Source organism: Agelaius tricolor, unplaced genomic scaffold, assembly GCF_023055355.1.
Source record: "Agelaius tricolor isolate 1412-34295 unplaced genomic scaffold, bAgeTri1.0.p SCAF_13, whole genome shotgun sequence".
Lineage (NCBI taxonomy): Eukaryota > Metazoa > Chordata > Aves > Passeriformes > Icteridae > Agelaius > Agelaius tricolor.
Genome location: NW_027269273.1, coordinates 22,340,863 through 22,363,621, shown reverse-complemented (window position 1 = coordinate 22,363,621; position 22,759 = coordinate 22,340,863). Strand labels below are relative to the sequence as shown.

General features: G+C 38.6%; 1 protein-coding gene and 1 long non-coding RNA gene across 11 annotated transcripts in view; one reads left to right on the top strand and one right to left on the bottom strand.

Moving 5' to 3' along the window:
* The first annotated feature begins 6,280 nt into the window (after nt 1-6,280).
* The window catches only part of KNDC1 (kinase non-catalytic C-lobe domain containing 1), a 57,353-nt gene continuing 40,874 nt past the window's right edge, over nt 6,281-22,759 (top strand). For 5 of the 9 annotated variants that reach the window (XR_011681078.1, XM_071439178.1, XM_071439179.1 and 2 more), the window contains exons 1-3: nt 6,281-6,413; nt 10,940-11,138; nt 14,438-14,496. Coding sequence is in view for 6 of the 9 variants with exons in the window: in XM_071439178.1 (XP_071295279.1) it covers nt 6,312-6,413; nt 10,940-11,138; nt 14,438-14,496 (360 nt within the window). In the remaining 3 variants the exon portion in view is untranslated. Of the gene's footprint in view, nt 6,414-10,939; nt 11,139-13,911; nt 14,318-14,437; nt 14,497-15,711; nt 15,732-16,005; nt 16,134-22,759 lie in introns of those variants that run through there. The other 4 variants (XM_071439184.1, XM_071439180.1, XM_071439182.1 and 1 more) reach the window with 4 other exon arrangements.
* Nucleotides 14,268-22,292, bottom strand: LOC139595647 (uncharacterized). Of its 2 annotated transcripts, none has more exons than XR_011681080.1 (3): nt 21,854-22,292; nt 19,269-19,444; nt 14,268-14,514 (listed from the first exon to the last, which is right to left on the bottom strand). It is a non-coding gene; the product is annotated as an uncharacterized lncRNA (long non-coding RNA). The 2 variants fall into 2 exon arrangements; XR_011681079.1 differs by having other exon boundaries at nt 19,269-19,406.

Below are 22,759 nucleotides of genomic sequence, written 5' to 3'. Positions count from 1 at the left end.
CTTGCATATCAGTGAGTTCTCTTCAAAGGAAATTATGCCATGACAGTTTTGCTTTTTCTTCAATTTGGGCCAAATTATGCTCTTTACTTCTGCTGTCTCTCTCTATTTCAGCTGGTAGAGAAACTGCAACAGCATAGGATATTTAAAGAATGACAAAGTGGAGATGCCTTAATGCAAAGCACATTATTCTAAAGTAGCTCCTGATGGGAGCTATCCATGCCTGGAGTGCCACCTAGTAGAGTTCATGTGAAAAGAATACAGGAATTGGAGAGGCAGGCTGCTGCAGTTCATTTGAAAATGTATTAGATGGCTGAAAGATGTCCTGAGGAGGAGAAGGGTCAAGAATCCTTTTATCATCTTTCATATGAAAACAAATGAAACTACTATTCAAAGATGCAGTGAAATCAAAGTCTTTAGACAGTGGACATGTGAGAAATTATGAAGATGAAGAAAAGCACATGCCTAAAGAAATACATCAAGAGGAGACATACAAGAGGAAAAGGTCAGATCTCCTAAGCAGCTAAGGAAATTATGAAATCAAGTTTTATCAGTATTATAAATGCAACATAAGTGTAGTGTAGTAGAAAAGCAATCATGACTAGAATGGGGATTTAAGAAAATTCACTGTTAGGAAAGTATAAAAACAAAGTAAAAGGCAACAGAACAGTGATTGGTAAATAATTAGAACTGAGATTACAAAATAAAAGACAATGTTGGGGCAAAAGTGAATGAATGTAAGTGAAGTCCAGAAATTAAAAAGTCCCTAACATGTAGGAGCAGGTGGAGTTTGATTATTTCTTTGAAAAGAATGATGTGACAGGTGTCTATAATGAGTGCAGACTGTGCTTCATGACTCTGAAGTTAATTCTCCTACCATTCAACCCTATGAAAAGAGTAGGCCTCTATATGGGTTTCCCCATATAGTAAGCAGTCTATGCATGTAATTTTCGGATCTTCTTCATGAATGCATGGCTAACTCACCCCTATTGCCTTTGTAGGATTCTGTACCTGGAATACAAACTAACCTACCACTTCAGGCAAGCAGAGTTATGCTCCTCTATGAGTCATAGCAGTAATGGGGCCAGGTTAAAAATTGTAGTTCCTTACCTTTGAATTCTTTCAGGCTTTTCAGTAGCAGCAACACAATTTGCTTTTTATTGTAATGCTTTCTCACTGTTGCCACAAAGGCAGCAGCAGTTGGCAACTGGCAGAAAGCTTGTCTCTGTCTTGAAATTCAAATAACTGCTAAAGGAAGAATGGTAGTTTCACAGACTGTGAAAGTATTAAAACTCATGGCAATAAAGAGATCTCTGATTAACAAAACCCAAACAATTGAAAAGGATACAAGTCACATACACAAAACCCCCAATTCTTTATAAAGCAATCCTTCAGTTCCCTCAGTTTCACCCAAACTAAATTAAAATGAGAACCTTCAGGCAAATTGCCATTAAATGAAAACTCTTAAAAGGAGAATGTACAATCTAATTATAGTGTAACAAATGTGTACCTTTCATCTACAAGGCTGGTACTCCAAATTATAATAGTCAATTATAATTATATAATCTATTAAAAAGAATAACCAAAGTGCTATAATGAAAAGTAAAAACCTACAAAAGAACATGAAAGACATTTCCAGTGGCTCAAAGTGGCATAACAGTAGTACCCTATACAATTTCCTTTCTCATGTAGCCTGTACTTAGACTATGTTGCAGAGAAGGGGTGCTGGCAGTCACTTCCTGAATTCTCAGGAATGCATTCTTTATGCCCAGTGCCCACTGAATTATTTTCTATGATGCTCCATGAACGTAGCTACCTGGAAGTAAAAGGCATGCAGTTCATAACTGCAATATCAATAAATCACAGTTAAAAGAAGTACTTCCTTTTATTTTGGAGGTCATTCATATATTTGCAAAAAATCCTTCCTTCCTTCCGTCCTTCCTTCCTTCCGTCTTCCCTCCCTCCCTCCCTCCCTCCCAATTTTTTAATTACATAATGACACAATTGGAAAAAATACAGTGACATTTTAAAGCATGCTCAAAGTTATGGAATAGTTTCAATTCTACAAATTAACAACTAGAGCAGGGCCTTTCAACCTGAAAAGATGAAACTAGGGGAGACAGGAAAACTTTACAGTATCATGAATGACAGAAATATGACACATAAAGAATCTATCCAACACCTTTTCAAATACAAGAAATTAGTGGGCTCAAATGAAACAAAGAATTTACTATATGTGTGGGTCAGCGGAGGAATTTTGTAATAGGATATGGTAGATAGTAAACCCATTCAGACTCAAAAAGTGAATGAACAAATTCATTAAAGAAAAAATATTCAAGTGTCTCTTGAACCAGTAGACACCACCACTGCCTTAGGGACTATCTGAACTGTGACACTCTGGAGGCTCTGGGAACATTGTACATAATTACCTTGTTCCTGCACTCTTCCCTAGACATGTGCTATCAGCTGCTGTCAGAGACAGAAATCAAGTCAGCTGCTTCACTGCAAACACTCCTTCTGTGAAAATTACAAACTTCCCTTACTCAAAGGCATTTCCTCTAAATTTGATACAGCTTAAGGGTGATGCCTAGAGAGGCTACCTGGAACAGAGGCTAGACAGTGTTGACTGAATAAAGTAGGTATTTATTAAAAAGACCTTCAAAGGATACACCTTGGGCAGTACAAGAGCTCAGCCATGGCTCTACCCAAGATGGCCCTAACATGGGTGAGCCATCACAAGTTTTCACACTTTCATAAGCTTTGGTTCATTTACATATTGGGGTTAATTGTCCAATCACAGCTCCAGGTTATGAAGTCCCATCCTCCCAGATTGCTCTCCTCAATTCGCTGTTGTTTACTCTTTTTAGGCCTGAAGTTGCAATGGTGTCCTTGGTTCTCTGGCTGGAAAAGAATAGTTTTAAACTAACTAAACTGTGAAGGGAACTTGAACAGAGATATATACAGAATCTGGAAAATATGGAAGCTAAAACTTAAGGCATCAAGGGGAGCATGCTAAAACTGGGAGGACTAAAATCAGGTGTATTTGATCCATTCCCTCTGCATTGTCTGTGATCATACAGTCTAAACCACAAAGCTCCATGTGATTTAATGACTTTTTGGTCAAGAATTTTCTCATGTATAATATCTACGCTATATTTGGAGTTTGTCTTTGCTTAGCTTTCCATCTCTAATCTAGTATTAAGAAGTCAAAATCTCTAGTAATTGTGATTCTTGGTGTAATTATTGCTAAAGAGACCTCAGTTCATATTCAAAACCTGATCACAGGTAAGTGAAAACTCTCTCTGGTACTTTCATAGTAAAGCCTGTCCCAATTATCCTTTAACAAAACAATTTTAATCACAGTATATTCATTTAATCAATGCTAAAATTTTTTATTTCTTTTCCATCTGTAGACTATTATTAGTACAAAGTAATGTTTTTATTTCTGCCTTTTGAGAACTCTCACCTATGAGAACCTGATTTGTCTTCTATATATTTGTTTTTAATATGATACTCACCTGCATATTCAGTCAACCTCAGAGTCAAAAATAAATTTCCACAGACATACATCCATCAAAATGCTTTTCAAAAAATGCCTACCAATAAAGACCTCCTAGGAACTTACACGTCTCTAAGCAATATTGTGGAAAAAAAGAATGGAAAATATGACTGCAGACAAACTGACAGCTTAATTTACATGTGGGGTTTTTTATAATGCTGAACTGTGTAGTGTTGCATGTCCCCCAACAATTCCCGTGAGCCATGACTAATTGCAGAAGTTAATAAGAATGAATATACTAGCCTGAGAATTGCCACGTGAATGTATCAAACAAGTTGCAATGTTTTTTCTGATAGCTGCCTCAGCTGTGAGGAAAGCAAAACAACACTATTATTGATGAGAGCACAGGCTTAGCATAGCAATTTTTCTGGAAAAAAATATACCAAACCATGTCAGTTCCAGGGACTGTTCTGTCCTGCCCATCATGACACTTGTAATAAGTCTAAGTCCACTACAAGTTTTTGTTTACAGAATAATGTTGCGTTTGTTTCATTTTGTTTTCTTCATATAAATAGCTCTTCAGTAGAGCAAGTAAGTTAACCAGAGCAACCGCAAGAGAGGTCTGAAGCATCCTGGATCACTTGGAGACAGTCAGTCAGGAACTTACTCTGACAAAATCTACCTAAGCCTAGATTCAATAAATAAATAATGCAGGTCCAAATAATGCAGGGTAGGTGTGTGAACCTGAGCCTGCTAACCTCAAAGGGAAATGCCCTATCACTCAATTACTAGAAAGGGAACTCCTTGGTCAACAAAAAACATTGATGATTTCAAAAGTAGCATGTGAATTTCTGGGCAGCTTCCACAGGTTTACCTTAGACAATCTTTTTTCAGAAGTATTTGTGAATACTCAAGCAATGATTGCAATGGAGTGCCATCTAAGATGTATTGATGGGTGAGTGTAGATATTAGGCCTGCTTTGGGCACCAGAGACACTTTTCCTGTTTTCTCTCTCTCTCTCTTTTTTTTTTTTTTTTCAATAATGCACTTGAGTCCAACCCACAAAAGTCCATTCTTGAATTCTTGGGTTCTTCTTGGGTAGATTGTGCTGCCTGAGGAAAATATTTTGCCAAAAATGCTGGTAAAATACAGTTTAAGAAACTTTTATATTTTATAATTACTGTTGCTGTCATGTTGGCCTTTTTTTTTTTCAGAAGTACCAGGCATTGTTTCCATGCTTCAACACTTGTTCTCAAAAGCCTGACTTACCAGATTGTAAGTATATCTCTTGTTCATATCAATTTAGTTCAAAAATGTTAGTAAGAAGACAGCATATATATGAAAGACTGCAATCTGTCTGAGTTTGGCTTTTTTCTCAGTTGCATGCCATGACTGTGGAATGTATCCAAATAACATTCAATTGGGAGAAATCTTACAACTGCAAGGATGACTTTTATGGGGCAGTTAATCAACGTACCTTTGTTTGCTTCACAGTGCTTGTTAATGTTTATTTTAATAGAGTATTAATCTTTTCCATAGAACACCACATACTAAAAAAAAAAAAAAAACCTCTTGCTTTGTACTATGCACAGATTAATTAATTAACATACTTCATTTTGACAAAGAATTATAGATATAAAGGAAAACAGAATAATGAAATTGGCACCATTATTTTCCAGTAGCTCTAAAATTTAATTACAGGAGAAAAGAGTTCTCTCCATCTACCATGTTTTTACAATGAAGATAAAAGATTGTTATGTGGCTTAGTTATATGAGGAGACGCCTGGTCAGGGGTTACTTGTCCATTACCAAATGCCGATTCCCATTCCCAGGCTACAGCCTGTTTACTCAAAACAACCTGAGCTTTCCGATGGGGTTTATTTGAATTAAAAACTGGTTTATGCGGGTGGTGGTTTTGAAGGAATCCTTGATTGTGAACAGTCGATTTCACAGGGGAGTCTTAATGAAGTTCCTTGAGGCACTCTAAGCCCTGTGGATTGCAAAAATGGGCCCTAGCTAATGAACGTCAAGCTGGTGACGGCGCCTTGGTTTTGCTTGTGGTTGTTACGGCTCGAACTGCGTCAAGGGTTGTGCCATGAGCGTGCAAATACCTGGCCACCTGTCTAAATTGTAAACACTGCTTTATGCAGCAAATCCAGCGGTCCGGAGAGCCGGTGGCGGTAACGCGAGCCCGAGGGCTCGGGCAGGCAGGGCGGGGATCATCGGCGGCAGCAGCAGCGCCGGTCCCGCCGCGGGCACCGGGCACCCTCTCGCCCGACGCCAGCCCTCCCTCCCCGCCGCTGCCGAGAGCGCAGAGCGCAGCCGAGAGGGACCGGCCCCGGCTCCCGCGGCGCCCCGGCGGCCGCAGCTCGCACTGCGGCGGGCGCGCCCCTCAGCGCGCAAGGCCACGGCACCGCCACCCCAGGGCGGCGAGCGGGGGCGGGGGCCGCGGGCACCCAGCGCGGTGCGCGGCCGTCCCCCGGCGACTGCCGGGGCCGCCCGGGGCGCGGCGGGGGCGGGCGGCGCCGCAGGAGGGCGGGAGCCGCCGCAGTGAGGCCGCGCGGGCGAGGCGGCGGCGGCCGTTGCCATGGCAGCGCTGCCCCGGGCCGGGGCCTGAGCGGAGGGGCGGGGGCGCCCCGGGCCGGGCCCGGCAGGGGAGGGGAGGGGGTTAAAGCGGGCGGGCGGCGCCGCGGGGGTCGCTGCCGGGGGCAGCCCGCAGGCGGGGTGAGGATGAGCCGCGGCGGGGGCCGAGGGCCGTGCTCCGAGCGCACAGGGAGGCTGCGGAGGTGAAGCCTCTGCTCCCTCGCCGGGCGGGATGGAGACACTTGGCGCTGCAGAGGACGTATTTTATGAGGAGGAGGAGGAGGAAGTGAACTGCTACGACTTTGAGCCTCTGCCGACGCTGCTGGAGGATGAGGTGAGTGAGGCAGGTGCGGGGATGGAGCCGCCGCCCTTGCGCTCACCTGTGGTGCAGCGGCCTCGGGGGCCGCCCGCGGGAGGCGGCCGGGCCGGGGGCGCACCGGCCCCCGGGAGTGGCCAGGCCGCGGCCGCAGCGCCGCTCGCTTTCCGTGTGTGCTCCTGCCCCGCGGTCCCTGCCACCAGCCTGGGCTTAGCCCATTGCCGTGCACCTTCTCCACACAACAGCAAAGTCATGGTCCTCGAGTGCGGGATGTCTCGTCACTGCTGTCGTAGCCGTGGGTTAATGCTGCAGTCGGCAAGTACGTGTCCTTGTCGCACCCGATCAAGGGAAATTTACATGGGCAGAATAATTTCCCGAAGCTGCCAACCACTTCTTTTGTACAGCCGTATATTGCTGCCCTGTACTAAAAGGCCTTTGACACTGGGAAATAAAAACCAAAAATATCAAACTGTTAAATCTGTTTCTTCAGTTGTTATGCTGAAAACCTGTAGCTAAATCAGTTCTTGTCATTGCATTTGTCTGGCTCTATTATTGGTTTTGCCCTTGCTTTTTGTTGCTCTTGCTCATCTTTATATCTTTTCACATGAAGTGTGTTTCTTACTCCCTTGTGAATGTTGGGGCAGAATGTTTGGAAATACTTTCCTAAGTAAAGGCTTGGTGAACTGTATGTGAGCTGCCCATTCCCCAAACCAAATCTTGCAAACTTTCTAACTTGCCATGTCAGGAATCCATGCTGAATCAGGAGTTAAATGTAAGTTTGAAAATGCAAAGCCCTTTTCAGCTTTCCTGAGTCACCCATTGGCTTGGCAGTTTGGCTCTTCCACCGTCTGTAGTGTTCAGTGCTGTAGGCCCTCTCAGACTGGCTCATGCAAAATCTTGGAGGAAGGTGGTAATGGCCTTATTTTTTATACATTGGCTTAAATACTTGGAGTATTTTCTCGAAATGGAGAAGGCTAAGGGTCAACTCTTCTGTACAAGAAAGAATGGGGCCCATTTTTCATACCTGCTCAATGTATACTTTGATTGTGGGCTCCCACGAGTCCCATCTATTTAGTTATTACAGAAACATAACGAATTTCAGTATTTTTCTTGGGAGAATGAGCATGACCTATCACCTGGTGGTTAGATAAGTTAATAAAAAAGAGCTGCTTTGAAGAGTACTCGGAGAGCTTACTAAGGCAACCCAGTGTTTTTCCTCAGATGTGATGAATGTAATGGATGGCATTTGCCACATTTTCTGTGATTCTGGAATAGAATGTTTTGAAGTTTATGTGAATTATTGTGGCAAAAAGGTGTCAGAAGACTGTGAGTGCTGCTGTACTGAACTCTGAGCTGCTTAGTCATTTAGTGGAGTCTGCTCTTCTTGTCATTGTACTAAGTATAAAGAATGATGTTGGTGTCTGATGCAGGTGTTTTTTGGCAATGTGTGAAGCAGGAATCTGCCTGAGCTGAAGAGTAGAAAATGCTAAGGATAAGGATGTGTTTCAATTTCCTCTCTTTACTAGAACTTTATTATAAATTTCATACTCCTTAATATTTGATTTCAAAATTTTTAAGAAATGGTCTGTGGCAAATTAATTTTTTTATTCCTACTCTCTTAATTATCTTTGCTTAGTTATATGCTACTGAACAGTTTTGTACCTGCTGAAGAAAATTTGAGGGAAAGCTGAAAACTAGTGAGCAGTTAAGTGTGGTTGCCCAACAGGTTTACTTTTTCTAGTTCTTAGTGTTAAAACCAGACACAAGTGTCTTTTGGTGAAAGAGACAAAAGAGAGGCATCAGCGTCTCCGATATTTACCATTTGAATGAAGCAGCTTCCAGTGGTCCAAAGTACTGAAGCTCATCAGAGGTTTCAGCATGCCAGAACCTCCTGTGTTTGAGTGTTAAAAGGATGGTTTTTTTCCACAGTGGTAACTTTTGCTCTGTGTTGCTTTGGAGATACAATCTAGTCAAATGCAAGTCTCAGTGTTTTCAATGCTTCATTCTCTACAAAGGCTTGCTCAGCTGCAACATCAGCTTTAATAACTAAGGTCAAGGAAGAGTGATCATTTGGGAAATTTGTGGTTTCTCTGAAGTGAGTAACTTGTTGCCCTGGAGCACTGGAAATAGAAAGGCCTGCAATATGGTGGTGGTGGTATTTTGCTTTATCTCTTTTTAGTGTTCATTTTATCTTCACCTAGCCATCCACTGCTGATGGAAGCCATGGAACATTCATAGGACTTTTTTTTCCTTTTTCCTTTTTTTTTCTTTTTCTGTATGACATGACTTTCTTATCTCTGGGAAGGAAGATAAATGAAGTTTATCTGACATTTGAGCACTACCCTTTGTTTAGTTCCCAAATAACCACAAGACAAAGATGTTTTGCAGGTTTGTGCTGTAGATATCATTGCTGGTAATTATTATCTGCAGTGGAGTTCAGCCTCAAAGCTTAACTTAAAAGTTCTCTCAAGTCCTTATTGTGACCGGAATGTGATGCTGAGGCTGTATTAAAGATTGCAGGTTTATTTTTTTTCATGTACACTCTAAATTGAGCCTCTTATGTCCATATGCACGGATCAAACTTAGTTTTGCATCTTGATTAATGAATTGTTCTTTTATTTCTCGGTTGTGGCAAATGCCATCGTGTTCACCTAGCCAGAGGATTCTAGGAGAGTTAAAAATAATTGCTCATTCTTTGTTTTGATCACAGAGTTTCTAATTTTTTTAGTTCTTTTTGCTGGCCATAGAATAAGAAGTGGATCACCTCTTTCCAAGCCTATCCTTATCCCACCTCTCATTTTGGTCAGTTTCAAAGCCCAATGTTTGTAGGAGAGTTTCTTGCTATGTGTTTTTGTTTGCAGAGAGAGGAACCTCTCTGCTGCTCTTCATGCTTGGAACAGCTTCCCTATGGAAATTTGCAAAGCCTCCTTATCCACCCTCACACTCTAATGGCAGCATTACACAGTTGTACTGAGCTTAGCACAGAGAAAATAAGATTTTGTGCTGAGATCTTTTGCTGTTCATTATTATGTAGGACTGAATTTGATGAGACCAGGATCCATGATTAGTGCTAGAAGGCACTGTAATAATGCTGCCATTAGTAAATCAATCCACATCTAGGCCATGTCTATAAAATATAAGACCATTGAGAAGAAAAGTTAAGTTTGCCAAATAGCAGTGAGTGTGCTTTATTTCTTAACTCATATTTATTTATTAAGCATTATACTTTAGACTAAAAAGCACAATACACTTGTGGACTGAAGTTTGTTTCTTATTTGAAGGATATTATGAAAGCAATGCTTAATTCTCTGAAAGACATATTAATAAACTGTTAACCCCTTCTGTATGTGTTAATCCAAATATCATTGATGTTCTCCGGTGCTAGAGTAGGTAAAGAAATTTATAACTGTTCTCCAAGGGATTGAAAGTTTAAACCACAGTAGTTTTCTGAGCTGTAAGATAGTTTGCATCCTCTTTTGCTGATTATGACATAATTTATTTTTTCTCTCTGCTAAGCAATGTGTATCTGCATCTTCCATTCAGGATGTATTTAATACCACTGTGTAATTAATAGTAGTTATAGCTCTGATTCAAAGTAACTTCTGTAGATTACCTTCCATTTTTGTTATCTTACTTTTCCTTATAGAGGGAGTTGATGTTTTGTTTGTTTGGGGTTTTTTTTTTCTCCTCATTCCTTTAAGTTCATGAAGACTTCTGTAGCTATGGGTAATGTATTGGGTTTGTTTTCTAAAAATATCCATAGAGAGGCTGGTTGCTCTGAGCCAAGCAATGTTTCTGACCATCCTGACCAGGAAAACCACATTAGAAACACATTTGGGAATGGACTCATAGCCTTACTGTGATGATAGGGTCAATACAAGTTGACTACAGTTTAGGGCAGCAGCTTAGAAACTTAAGCCCATGGGCTGTTTTGATCACTAAAAGCTTTGGATGTAATGGGAAGGCCTAGGACAACCATAGTGTTTAGTTTTAAGTCCGAATATAAAAACACTTCTCCTATGGCATGTTTGGCTTTTCAAAGTTTATTAAATGGTCTATATCACTAAACTTCACAACAGCATCATTTTTATGACAGGCTAACCTAAAAGGTACTTTTTCCCAGATCACAAATGGTAGGGAGAAGTGCTGTGAAGAGAATTTTTAAGTAGTTTATATAAAGACACCTGGGAAAGCTTGAAAGGCATGGATGAAACAAAATGTTTTCATTTAGTCTCTCTGCTTTTACCTCCAAGTGGTCTGTTTCCTTTGATGTAGTGTTTATGTAACTTACATATCTCCCATAGTATTTTTTTTATGTTGGCATACTGTGATATCTTTGTTCAGTTTAACTGTGCTTCTTAAAACATCTCTGTGTTAAGAGCAAAGTCATGCACTTGGTGTTTCTTGGGGTGTTAATCAGTGTCCTAGAAAGTCTGAGAACTTGCTGGAAACATTACTTGTAGCCAATTGTGTCAAATATAATCTATGATACAGAAAGTAGTGTCATGAAATCCAGGGTAATTTATTAATTCATATCTTGGCAGGAGAATGTGTCCCTTGCTGATATTTTGTCACTGCGGGATAGCTGTCTTACTGAGCAAGATATTTGGGCAATTTGCCTGGAGTGTTGCCATTCTTTGAAGAGCATTGCCCATTCTGCAATCTTCCAGACACTCTGCATCACTCCTGACACTTTGGCTTTTAACACCAATGGCAATGTATGCTTCATGGAACAGCTCAGTGGTGAGTATTTATGTTTCCAGGCTGTTTGTTTTAGAACTGTGGAAACTCATGGCAAGAAACTGCAGTAAAATATTACATTCTATTTTTAAAACTTACAATTAAAATAAAGATAAAATAAAACTTATTTGGGAAGGGTTGTGTATATTTTCATGTGAAACTATGTGTTCAATTTTATATTTGATGAACAAAGGCTGTTCTGAATTTGCTTAGAAAATTCCTCCTAGTTATTTTAAGACTTATCCAGGTGATAGGTCCTCTTTATTTCCATTTTAAACACACAGATTGTGTACTTGTGTGTGCAAGTCTCTACCTTTGTAAAGCATGCCCTTCACCTCTTGCAGATCTTCTGATTTCATGGATATGTTCTGTTTCTAGAGAAGTCTGATAGTGTATCTTGGTGATTGTGGCCATAAAAATGGAGCAATTCTATTGCATATTTGCTATTAAAAAGGAAAGTTCTCTCAAATAAAGGCCTTGCTTTTTTTAAGCTCTCTCTTGAATAAAAAATTATTACTTTTTAAGTAACGATTTTCAGACTTGCCAAGTATTGGGACTGATTGAGAAATGAATTTTAATATGTTAAAAAAACAGTATGTAGTAGCATGGAAGATGTTCAGGTATCATAGCAGATGAACAGGGAGATGCTTGACTTTAAAAAAATTCTTGTTTTAGCTTGGACAAAAAAGCATGTTATGGTTGCTGTTCCTTTCTCATGTGATGCATCTCAAGATGATAGGTCTTCAGTCTCTTAATGATTTTACAGAAGAAGAGTAAGAAAACCAAACAGCTCTTACTCTATGGTATTTTTAAAATTATGTTGGCTCATAACTAGGAGAATCATTCTAGTCCAGATACACACCTGTCAAGTTTTTGTTGTGATTTCTTTAGTTTTTGTTGTGATTTCTTTTATTTTTAAATATCTGTCAGGATAAGTGTTTATGCTTTCACACAAAATCTAGATCACAGTATTTAGAAAAAATACTAGAATAAAAGTAAGATAAGATACCATTGCAACAAATGAAGATTTTTTGCCTCTTTACAATTAGTCTTTCATATAAATGGAACATCATATAAAATACCATTAATAAAGATTAAAATATACCTTCATAATTGTTGTGGTATTTTTTAACTTAAATTCCTTGAATAGACATGAGACAACTTTTAGTTACATATTAATAGGGTAATGTGGAATCAATTTCCTTTGTTTTAAGGAGCTTGTCATACCTTGAAATTAAAAAAGAAAAATAAGCTGGCTTTGCATAAGCCAAAGGTGTATGAAAGATTTGTTGAAGAGCATAAATGTAGTGGATGAAAAATGCCCCTCACCGAAGATCTTTGCTTGTAGCTGGGGAAGAGAAAAATCAATTTCTTCTTAAATGTTCTAGTCTAATTGAATAGCTGGCAAACAGTTGATCCAGGAATGCTGTATTCATGTACTTAAAATGTGGGATAACAAATTCCTGTGCAAAGCAAATGTACAAAGATTTAGTTCCCTGAAGTCATGTTAGTCTCTAAGGAAATGGCTTTTCATTAGTTCTCTGTAAAGAAAGGTATGTTTTCCATAGGAATGCAAAAAAATGACACCTATGTTCTATTTCTCTCATGCCTCTCTGTGTCTTTGGCTCTTTCTCTCAGATTCTGTTACTGTTTGGTTAAAGATAGTTTGTTGGAGGCACTTGAGGAGGTGTCCTTTTCGCTTCCCTGCAGTTGTTGCCTATAGATTTGTTCTTCCAGAAGAAAATGATAACTTCTGGATTTGCTTTCCAGTGAGAGAAAACAAACAGGCTGTCATCTCTGCTTTAGCAGCAAGTTCTGCTTCCTGCAAGTTCTGTGATGCTGAAGTGACAACCATCCAATAGGATGTTCTGCCAGGGGCTCTGATTACCTTCTTGTCTCTTCAGATCACACACATTCCCATTGTAAACATTATATTAAAAGAATACAGTGAGCTGTACCGTGTTAAGTTAACATGGTACATAAGTTAACCATAAGTTAAATACTTGTACAGCCTTTAAAGTGTTCTGTGGAAAGAAAGGGAAAAGGTAGTGGGGAGATAAAAAGGGAAAGTAGTCTGCCGGTAGGGGAGAAGGGAGAACAAAACATCTGTCTGTTGGTTTCCTTCTCCTTCTGCCTTCTCTGCCCATCCCCAAAATCAGGAAAAAATGTAGTGGTGGGTAAAAAATGCAAAGTGGGTTGCCTAGCCCTCTTTTTCAGTATAAAATGCATTTGGGAATGTCCTAAAGAGCTGTAAATCAGTTACTGTTTCTAGTCAGTCATGCCCACCTAGCTACAATGTAGGAATATGTTAAAGAAGTCCTCTCTATATAACTGGGTTCAATGAAAACTTAGCTTTTGTGCCTGTACTTTAGAAGTGAAAAGCAAAAGTAATGATGATTTAGAATTAGAGTTATGATGATTATGCTGTGCCTCTGAAAATACTATTTTATTCTTCTTGTTGAGAAAGGAAACATGCTTTTTGCATGTCAATCATCCTGACTTCCCAGAAGGATAGATTAGGTGAGTTGGATATGTATGTGGAGAGTAGGCTTTTTAGTTGTGCTCCTGTTGAATTCCTTGATGTTCTTTACTGGGTTCATGTGACATAAGTGCAATGTGATACTGTGTACCTGCTTGGATACAGAAACAGCATCAGACTCTCATAAGATGTTCTTTTCTTCCTTCCACCTCCTCACTCAGAACTGGCTGCTGCAGTACAGTTCTCTGCTCAGCAGCACATGCATGGGCTCTTAACTTCCTCTACTCTTTTATCATAAATGAAACAAGCTAAGCAGAAAGGTCAGAGTTCTAAGCTGGCCTGTAGATGAAGCAGCAATTAGCTGTTTCAGGCTGGCTTTGCTGCTTGAACCCTTATCACCCAGGTCTGTAATGGAAAATAGTGAGTAGAACTGTCCAGTTAATCAAATCAAACCTCTAAGCCACAGCTGAGCCACACCAGCTTAGGTGATAACTGGGTCCAAACATAAATGCCTGAAGGTAAGAAGTGGTTAGACATATTAAATGTATTTCTTTGTGGGTGTTTAATCTGTTTTGTTTCTTATTAGGGAAGTTATGATACCTTCTTGGAGAAAGCTTGAAAACAGCACTTTATTTTACTTCCAGCACTATAAACATGGATAACAAGTTCTTTGTACAGTGGATTGGAGTGAACCAAAATACTGGTATACAAAGTTTCTTTTGTATCAGATAGGAGTGTGTCATTACATTTGTATCAAGTTGGTTTGTGGTTTTTGTAAACAAGACTAATTTCTAATCTGGCATGTTTCCTTTTGTTTTCAAAGATGATCCAGAAGGTGCCTTTGTTCCACCAGAATTTGATATCACCGGTAACACTTTTGAGGCAAGTTGATAAATTTATCTGTAAAATAGAGGGGGAGGTTAATAGTTTTAGTACCTCTGGCAATACCAAATGCTCAGCATTCTCAGTGTATAATTTTAGAACTTGTAAAGATTGTGAGTAGTAAATGGTGCTATTTAGATATGTTTTGTGAAAATAAAAAGTAAACTTAAAATGCCATATTAATTTTTGGCATAAACATTTGTTCACTAACTGTTAAAATGTGAGAATCTATTTTGGCTGAATAATGTGTTACACTAAACCACAGCTGGCCTATATTATGTTCACTGGTACCCTTCACTGGTTACATTGGCTTGTCTGGGGACTAGCCATGAACTTTTATGACTAAATATAAAATTTGTTTGCTATCCTCTTCAATAAAATAATTCAGGGAAGGGTAATCAGCAATTTTATCTTTGATTTAATGAAGAAACAGATTACTGTCTGTAGCTTTGCAATGCACAAATGCTCTACATTGTTAAGTTAAATTAGATTTAAATTGTTTATACTAATTCATTAGCCTCCCAAGTCAACCATCTCATTGCCTGCTAAAGGAGCACTTGCTTGCTTAATATCCTTTTTCTTAATATATTATTTTTTCTGGCATGTATTCTTAGATAATTCAAATGCTTTAACTAGCAACACATTTAATTCAAGGTATATTTCAAAAATCTGGTTCTTTGTAGTTTGAAACAAATATCTTTTTCTTTTCAGAGTTGTAGCCTTCATAGTCATGTTTATAGTTCTCTGTTTCTTGATGGGGAAGTGGGAAGGAAGAGGAGGAGAAGTGAACCTTGGAAGTGTGAAATACCACATGTTAAATGAGAATGATAAGGCAGAAAGGGTGGTAGAATAGAATATGAAATAGTGCAGTCTTTGAAGATTAAAGAGGCAAAAATTCAGAAATTCAGTTGTTCCTATGCTTTATTAATGTATGTACATATGCCAGCAGAGTTCTAGTGATTTTGTGCTCACTCTCCTCCTCATCCCCATGATAGTTTTTGGGGAGTCTTTCTTTGAGGACAAGGATTGTTAAGAGGTGGCCTGCATTTCCTGTAAACTTGGCGACTGTAGAAGCCTTTATATTTAGATGTGGTTGAGGAAAACAAGCCCCAAAGGTGACTGGTTTTTGTTTCTTTCTTTTTGTTGTGCTTCTGAAGCTGTACTAAGGATTTTACGTAAATATCTTCTTCATCCCTTAACAAGCTTCCAAGACTTGACACAGAAATGCTTACAAGGTTTGCGGAATTATTTGCTCCTTTGGCCAACTGATTTCCCCCAACCCTTTTTCCTTGCCTAGTAGATGCTGAACTTGTCTGCATAAAGTAAATAGATAGACTGAAAGAGGTTCAAAGACCAAGGAGATGGAACAAGGTGAAATAGGAATTTGGGAAGACTGTGGTAATACTTAGTGACCTGAAATTTTAGTTCCATCTGATAGACAAAGCCATTGTATTCCTTTTGGATAAAACACATCTGTATATAGATCTGTTGTTTAACTCTTCTCTTCAGCATGTACAGGCCTGTTAAACCCCAGTGAGTCCCAATACCAAGCACAGCACAATCAATTAAACATTCAGTGAAAGCTGTTTGAGTCAGGAGGGGCTCTGAACATTGACCCTTTTACTCCTTTTGCAAAGGTCAGTGAAGATACATGCAAGTACACATTTGTGTGAAGAAGTTGACGTGCTCTGCCTTGTCTCTTGTGACATGGGCTGAGTGCACTGATTTCTCTAAGTTGCTGCTATCTCTTCATCTAGCAAGTTGGTAAGCCTTCCAAAGTAGGGAGAGCAGGGCTATGACAGTGTCCTGTTGCCTCAGCTGTTTTTCACTGACCACCCTAGAGCAATACACAAGGCAGAAAAGCAAGGGCTTTCCTCTGCATTAAGGCAGAAATGTATTGTTTTGCTCTGGGATTTGTGTGCATTTGGTCAGCAATCTATGGGATTCAGACTATTTGTGGAACTTTCAAAGCTTTACTTCTTACCATGTGTAGAGTTTGGTCAAATTTTTAAGTTTTTTAGTACCAGACCAACTTCTGCCAAGGATTCCATGGTGATCTCTGCTTGGTTTTACTTTTGCAGATTCCAAGACCTCCAGTAGGTTAATGCTTACGTACTTGTTTCAAGGGTTTATAATACTCTAATCTTTCCAAGTTGGCCATTTCCTTCTTGGTGTTAATACTTCAAGTTCTTCTCTTTTCCAAAAGTTTTGAGACTTTTATCTATCCCCTTACCCCTATTATAACCTTTTGCTATTGCAGTAGCAGAATAGTAGTGCTTTGTATACATCTCCTGGCCTGTTGTGTTTTCTCAGTGTTTTGAAGTTCTTTGATTACAATAAGCTGCCCTTTATACAGGGGTGTCAAGTGTCTTGTATTAAGTGCTTGCTCCTTGGTGATGACTTGACTTGGTTCTTCTTTGTTGAGTTTTGCAGTTGCTTGGTCTGCTTTGTTTAGAACAATGGCAAGTAATGTTTGTACTGAAACTGTCTGATTTCAATATAAAAAGAAAAAAATTGGTTTTGGAATTACTAAGTATGTTCAGGATGATCTTTGATAGCTGTTACTCTAGTGTCAAACTTGGCTGATTTAAAATAGTTATGTCAGCCAGAGGTTTTGCTTGATTTGAGTGCGACCTATTTTGTGGCTTCTAAAATGGATGCACACAATGAGATCTGTATGGCTACTGGATGACTTCTTCCCCTTAAACTCTTCTTTTAAAAATCCTTCAATTAAAGCTACAGTTATTTCAACAAGAGATGTTTTGTTTCCTGCTTGGTGAATTACTGATCCAGACCTCTAATGGTATTGTGACTCCAGCCTAATTAGTTGCTAAACTTAGCTGGCACTCACAAGCACACAAGGGTAATAGACACAGGAAACAAATTGAAATGCATTACTGTCCTGGTGTCTGAAACAACACTATTAAAGATGTCAGTTTCTAGTTGGAATTTCAAATAGCTAGAGATCTAAAGCTTTGTCCAAATGACAATGCACAAGACTGAAAATTAATTGATTTCATGTGGTTGGTTTCAGACTTGTGCCTTCTTTCTTGATGTGCTCTCCACTTGTAAAGTAGGAATAATAGCACCAGCTTCAGTTACTGCTGAGAGTTGGAAGGTAAAAACTCGCCCTTCAGTTTCAGTATAAGGTGTAAAATAGACTTTTTAGAGAGAAACATGGTTAAGAAGGAATTAGCTGTGAAAGGGGCTTGTGTTACTGACAGTCAAGTGCAGCTGAACTTTCCATGGTGACTTTAGTGCTGCCACAGTTCCATCCTCTGGGCCTGGAGGAAGGATTGCAGTTTCTGAGCAACTGAAGAGACCTTGAAATCCCTGTGTTGCTAAGTAGTTGGAGTGGCATTGAGTAGGGCAGTTCTGGAATGTTCTCCTCTTCCAGGTGCTTGCGTGGCTGCAGTACAAGGACAGAAAGGCAGCCAAGCAGGTACAGCACTGAACTAAAACAGATAATCTCCTGCCTATCTGTTCATGTTATTTTTTTCCTCTAACTGTGCTATCTCCTTACAGACTTCCATGACCATTGTGCTCTAGTAAATGTACTGTTAAGAACTGATGCTGAAAGGAGAGAGAGAGAATAGGAGTTACACTTTAGAGTTATGATCCATACTGTAACTGCCAAAAAAGGTGAATTTCTGTACAGTACACTTAGTATCATTTGCACTTCTTTTTTTAATGCAGATGCAGGCATGTGATATAACTGTGCTCTGTAAGTTTTCAGATGACTGAAGCTGTCATTTGCCTGTATTGATAGAAATATCTCAGTTTCTGCTTTTCCTCTAAGCTGGAAGTTATGCCTTAATTTGCTATTGCAAGTATTGACCATGTCTTTGTTCTCACTGAATCTTGAGCTAGAAGTCCATTAGAGACATCTGGATTATAGCGATTAGTGTCTAATTTTATAATTTTCTACTCATCATACTGTAGAGAATAACAAAGAATGTGAATTTTTCTGTTCTTCAAAGACAGGAAGAGGCTGAGATGCAAAAATACATATTTGAGACTTCTTCTAAAATTTGCCCTGATTTTGCCTTCTAAATAGGAAGAACTTCAGCCTTTTTCCTGATGAAAATGGTTCCTATTTCATTTTCTTGCCCTGAGCAATACTGTGTTAGACTTGTGAAATTTGACCAATGGGAGGCTCAACATGAATAGTTAAATATTGTTGAGTTCATTAATAGCCTTACTTCTATCACTACAATACCAGATTGCCTCAGGTTAAAAACATTGGCTGTCTCAAACCAGTTTCAAATAGCTATTTGTCTGCATCACAAAACTGCCATTGAGTCTCACACAGAGGTTCATTGATGTGGAACACCACATTTCTAAGATATGAGCTTTCAGTGAGATGAAGGACCGATGTCCACCATGTGTGAGCTTGCATTTATAATCGTTTAATAATGTGGCTATTCAGTTTTGCTAGTTCTAGTGAATCTTTGTAATAGAAATCAGTGAATTTTCACTCTTGTCTATTTTTTTTTATCTAAGGGAGATTGGATAATACTTCTGTTAATAACTTATTTCAGTATTTGGAGGTGGTAAGATGCAGTAGTTCAGAAGCCTCAGTGTGCAGCAGGATGAAAACCTTCAAAAATTAAAAGAACTGAAAAAGTGATACAGAGTTAAGTACTACCTTGAAGAGAAGGATGGGTTAGTGAAGGGGAAGAAAGTGAAGTTCACATTGCTTCTTTTTCTCATCTAGAGCTTGTTCTTGCTTTTATCTATCAGGACAGGAGTGGGGTGTGCTGATATCTCACCTGTGAGAGAGTCACAGCTGGAAGAGGCTGAATGCTGTCGCTGTCTTTGTTAGAATGTCATGACTGTCAACTTGCAGTTCTCAGTGGGCTGTAGTTGATTTATATTATATTTTTAAAAAGTCCAAGTATTTCAGCAACCTTAAAAATAAACAAATGTACATGAAGTGGTAGAAATGCTGCAAATAGAAAAGATACAAAATAAAATGTTATTACATTGGTTTTGAATACTAAATTATTAAGATTTATATAGCTTATTCCTATGAAATGTGACAAGGCAGTTGGAGTGATAAATGCAATATACATACGAATATTTTATGTACATATAAATGCACGGGTTGAAGTTTCAAATGAAACATAGTGTTCTGCAGAATAGATAAAGAAAGGTTTAGGGGGTATGTGTATGTATATATATATGTCAGGCCTACTGAAGAAAACTCAGCTGACAGTTTCATGCTGCAGTATTTCTCAGTACCTGATCATTACTAACTGAGTGCTCATGTCTCAGCTGTTGGTCCTTCTCTAAATGTGAAAGCCTTCATCTTTCTTCCAAATCCAAACAGCAGACAGTATAAAGGAAGTCTTGTCTTTGTGACTTTGCTAGTCTTTTAAAGCAGTAGCTTTGAATACTGTGAGATTATCTCTATTGTTCTATTTTTCTTTTGCTCTCAATGCAGGATGAAAAAAGAAAACTTTTATATGTTCTCCTAGATGGGATTTTGGTTTTGTGTTTATCTGACAGGGGAAGCAAGTCTTTTGAAACACCTAGTGCCTTTTTTCTTCAATTCTGTTTCCCTTAGTGTCATGTAGCCTCCCCTTGAGACTAATTCTATCTAACAGCAGCAAGGCTTGTCATCAGCAAATGGTAACTTATCTCCTCCTGTAGTCTAAACCATTCGATCTTCTGAGTGTTATTTAAAGCTGTCTTTTCCTTCAGTGACAAAAATAAATTACTTTCATTTGTTACGTCTGCCTCTACTGTGCTATAGAAGAGAAAATGGAGTCTTCCTGTTCTTACTTTTACATCACCCATCCCAGTTGAGGTCCCTTTCAGGAACTTAGGACTGAGCAAACACCCTTTAGATGCTTTACACAAAGTTAACAAAAGGAAGAATGAGGCCAATGGAATTTTTTTACATCAGTCTTTTTTTTTTTTTTCCTTTTAATGCATAGGCTATCTTAAAGTTTATAATTTGGTTATCTCAAAAACCTACAGCTTGTTGCTTAGTCCTGAAGTCGGAGTTGCAAAGTTGTCATATTGGTCTTCGCATTATTAAAGTTAAGATATATAATTTTTCCCCTAAGATTTCTGAAGATTATGCCCTGATGTATAAAAGAATTTTTAAATTATCTTATTTAAGAATTTTTGTTTGGAAAAGAGAGTGAAGAGAGAACTTTGTGTTCTCTCTTAAAACAGGTGTTTTTTTGTTGTTGGAATTTACTTTTTTGAAGCCTGAAGGGTTGTGTTGGATAAATTTGTGAGTAGCTTCCATCATGGGCAAAAAACTATGGCAAAGAGAAGAGGTTGTTTTCTCCTGTTACACATGCACGATGTCATAAATCTCTGGGCTTCTTAATGCTAAAGATGCACAGATGTTTTGGATTAATTGTTTGTCTCCAGCCTCTTCCATGTAAACTCATTGGTGCTGATACTTTCTCAGCTATGGATGAAGTTATCTTCTTTAGTCCTCGTATCATTATCTGGCAGTTTCTGGTGCTGCCCATTCAAACTCATTTCTTTGATGGATTCATCATCATACTGGTCTTACTTGCAGAACTTAGTTTTCTCTGGTCCTTTCCACTTATTTCCATCATTTACTCCTTGGAATGGTTAACAATGCTGTTGAAATGTAATCCCAAACCCTTAACAGCACCATGGAATTATGCCTTATCATTAATTTTTATCAAAAGGCTCCTCTTTCATTAATTTACCTGATATTCAGGTCACTGAAAGATCATTGCTACTCTGGATCAGGATAATTTATACTCCCTGAAACAATGGCAATTAATTTTTACCATTTGCACGAACTGAAAATAAAACCATTTCACCAGTGTATGAGAACATTTATAAATACCACTATTTCTGAAAGGTTCAGGAAATGATTGACTTAGAAGTAGATGGTAGATGCCTTCTTAATCTCCAGATAAAGTTTCAAGACTAGTTCAGTTTCCCTTGTGAATTAGATGGTTGTAGAGGATTAGGTTATTGAGATTTAGTCAACAGAGCCTTCAGGATTGTGACAAAATGGTTGTCACTCACATGTCACCTAAAAAAAACCACCCAAACAAAAAAAAAAAACCATCAAAACCACAAGCCAACAGACAAACAAAAATCCCCAAACAAACAAACAAATACCCTAAAGCAAAAAAAGCCCCATAAAACAACCAAAAACCCCAACCAAATTTCTTCTTTCTCTTGACTGTAATACTGCTTCTATGCTTGAGTAGAGAAGGAGCAAGGTTTACTTCTGCAGAAAACATTCCCCTGTGAAACAATCAAACTAAAAACATAACCAGTCTGAAATCAGCCCCCAACCCTCCTTCAGCAAATGTTTACGTTCCTGTAATATACAATGAGAGCTACCTACCTTGGCTGCTTCTGTCACCTCCAGCTGTTCTGTGAAAATTGGTGTTTGGAATGTTGTCAGAACAAGATATTATGCAGAGAGGTAAATATAGAAGTGTCTGACCAGCTTTTTACATTTTGCAGTTCATCTTATATATGATCCTGATAGGGGAAAAGAATAGAAATCTACATAGATTATTTTGTTAAGGAAGAGTTAACTGGTTATTGTACAGTAATGAATATTTTATGTGTCAGAGTCTGGTTGTCATTGATTCACGTCATGGTAAAAGAACTGGAATGCTATTCTAGTGTATTGGCCTACACTAGAATAGCATTCCAGTTCTTATATGAACTGTGTTCTTATATGAAAGTGCTGCAATTCAGGTTTTTACTTCCAAAATCTGTAATAAGTATCCCTCAATACAGAATGATGTGAATGCATTACTCAGAGTGATAGACTTTACCAGTAGGCACCGTCTCTAAGGTTTAAGAGTAGGGGTTTTTTTAATAGCATACTTCAGTACTATGACTCATATTGTATTTGCTATAAAATAAAATAAAAAAATCCTACACAGTTGAGAGAAGACAGAGCCAGTCTGCTCAGCATGTATATAACTGTTTCTCAGGCTTCCTTGTTTCTATGCCTACAGGGAATAAGTTGTGTTACCTTAATTAAGTGATAAATTAATTACCTACAGCAAGTAACTTAAAAGTAAGGAGGTTAATGGCTGATAAATCATAAGGAGAGCTGTTGACACATGAAACTCCATTTCAAAGGGAGTTTTTTAAGAAAAAACATTGTTCAAGAAGCTTTAAAGATAAATGTGAGTAATTTCTGCTATCTAAACCTCTGAGGTCTTCAGCAGAGTTGGTTTTTTTTTCAGCATTCTTCCTTACCTGTCATAATTATACTTATTCAGTCATGCAG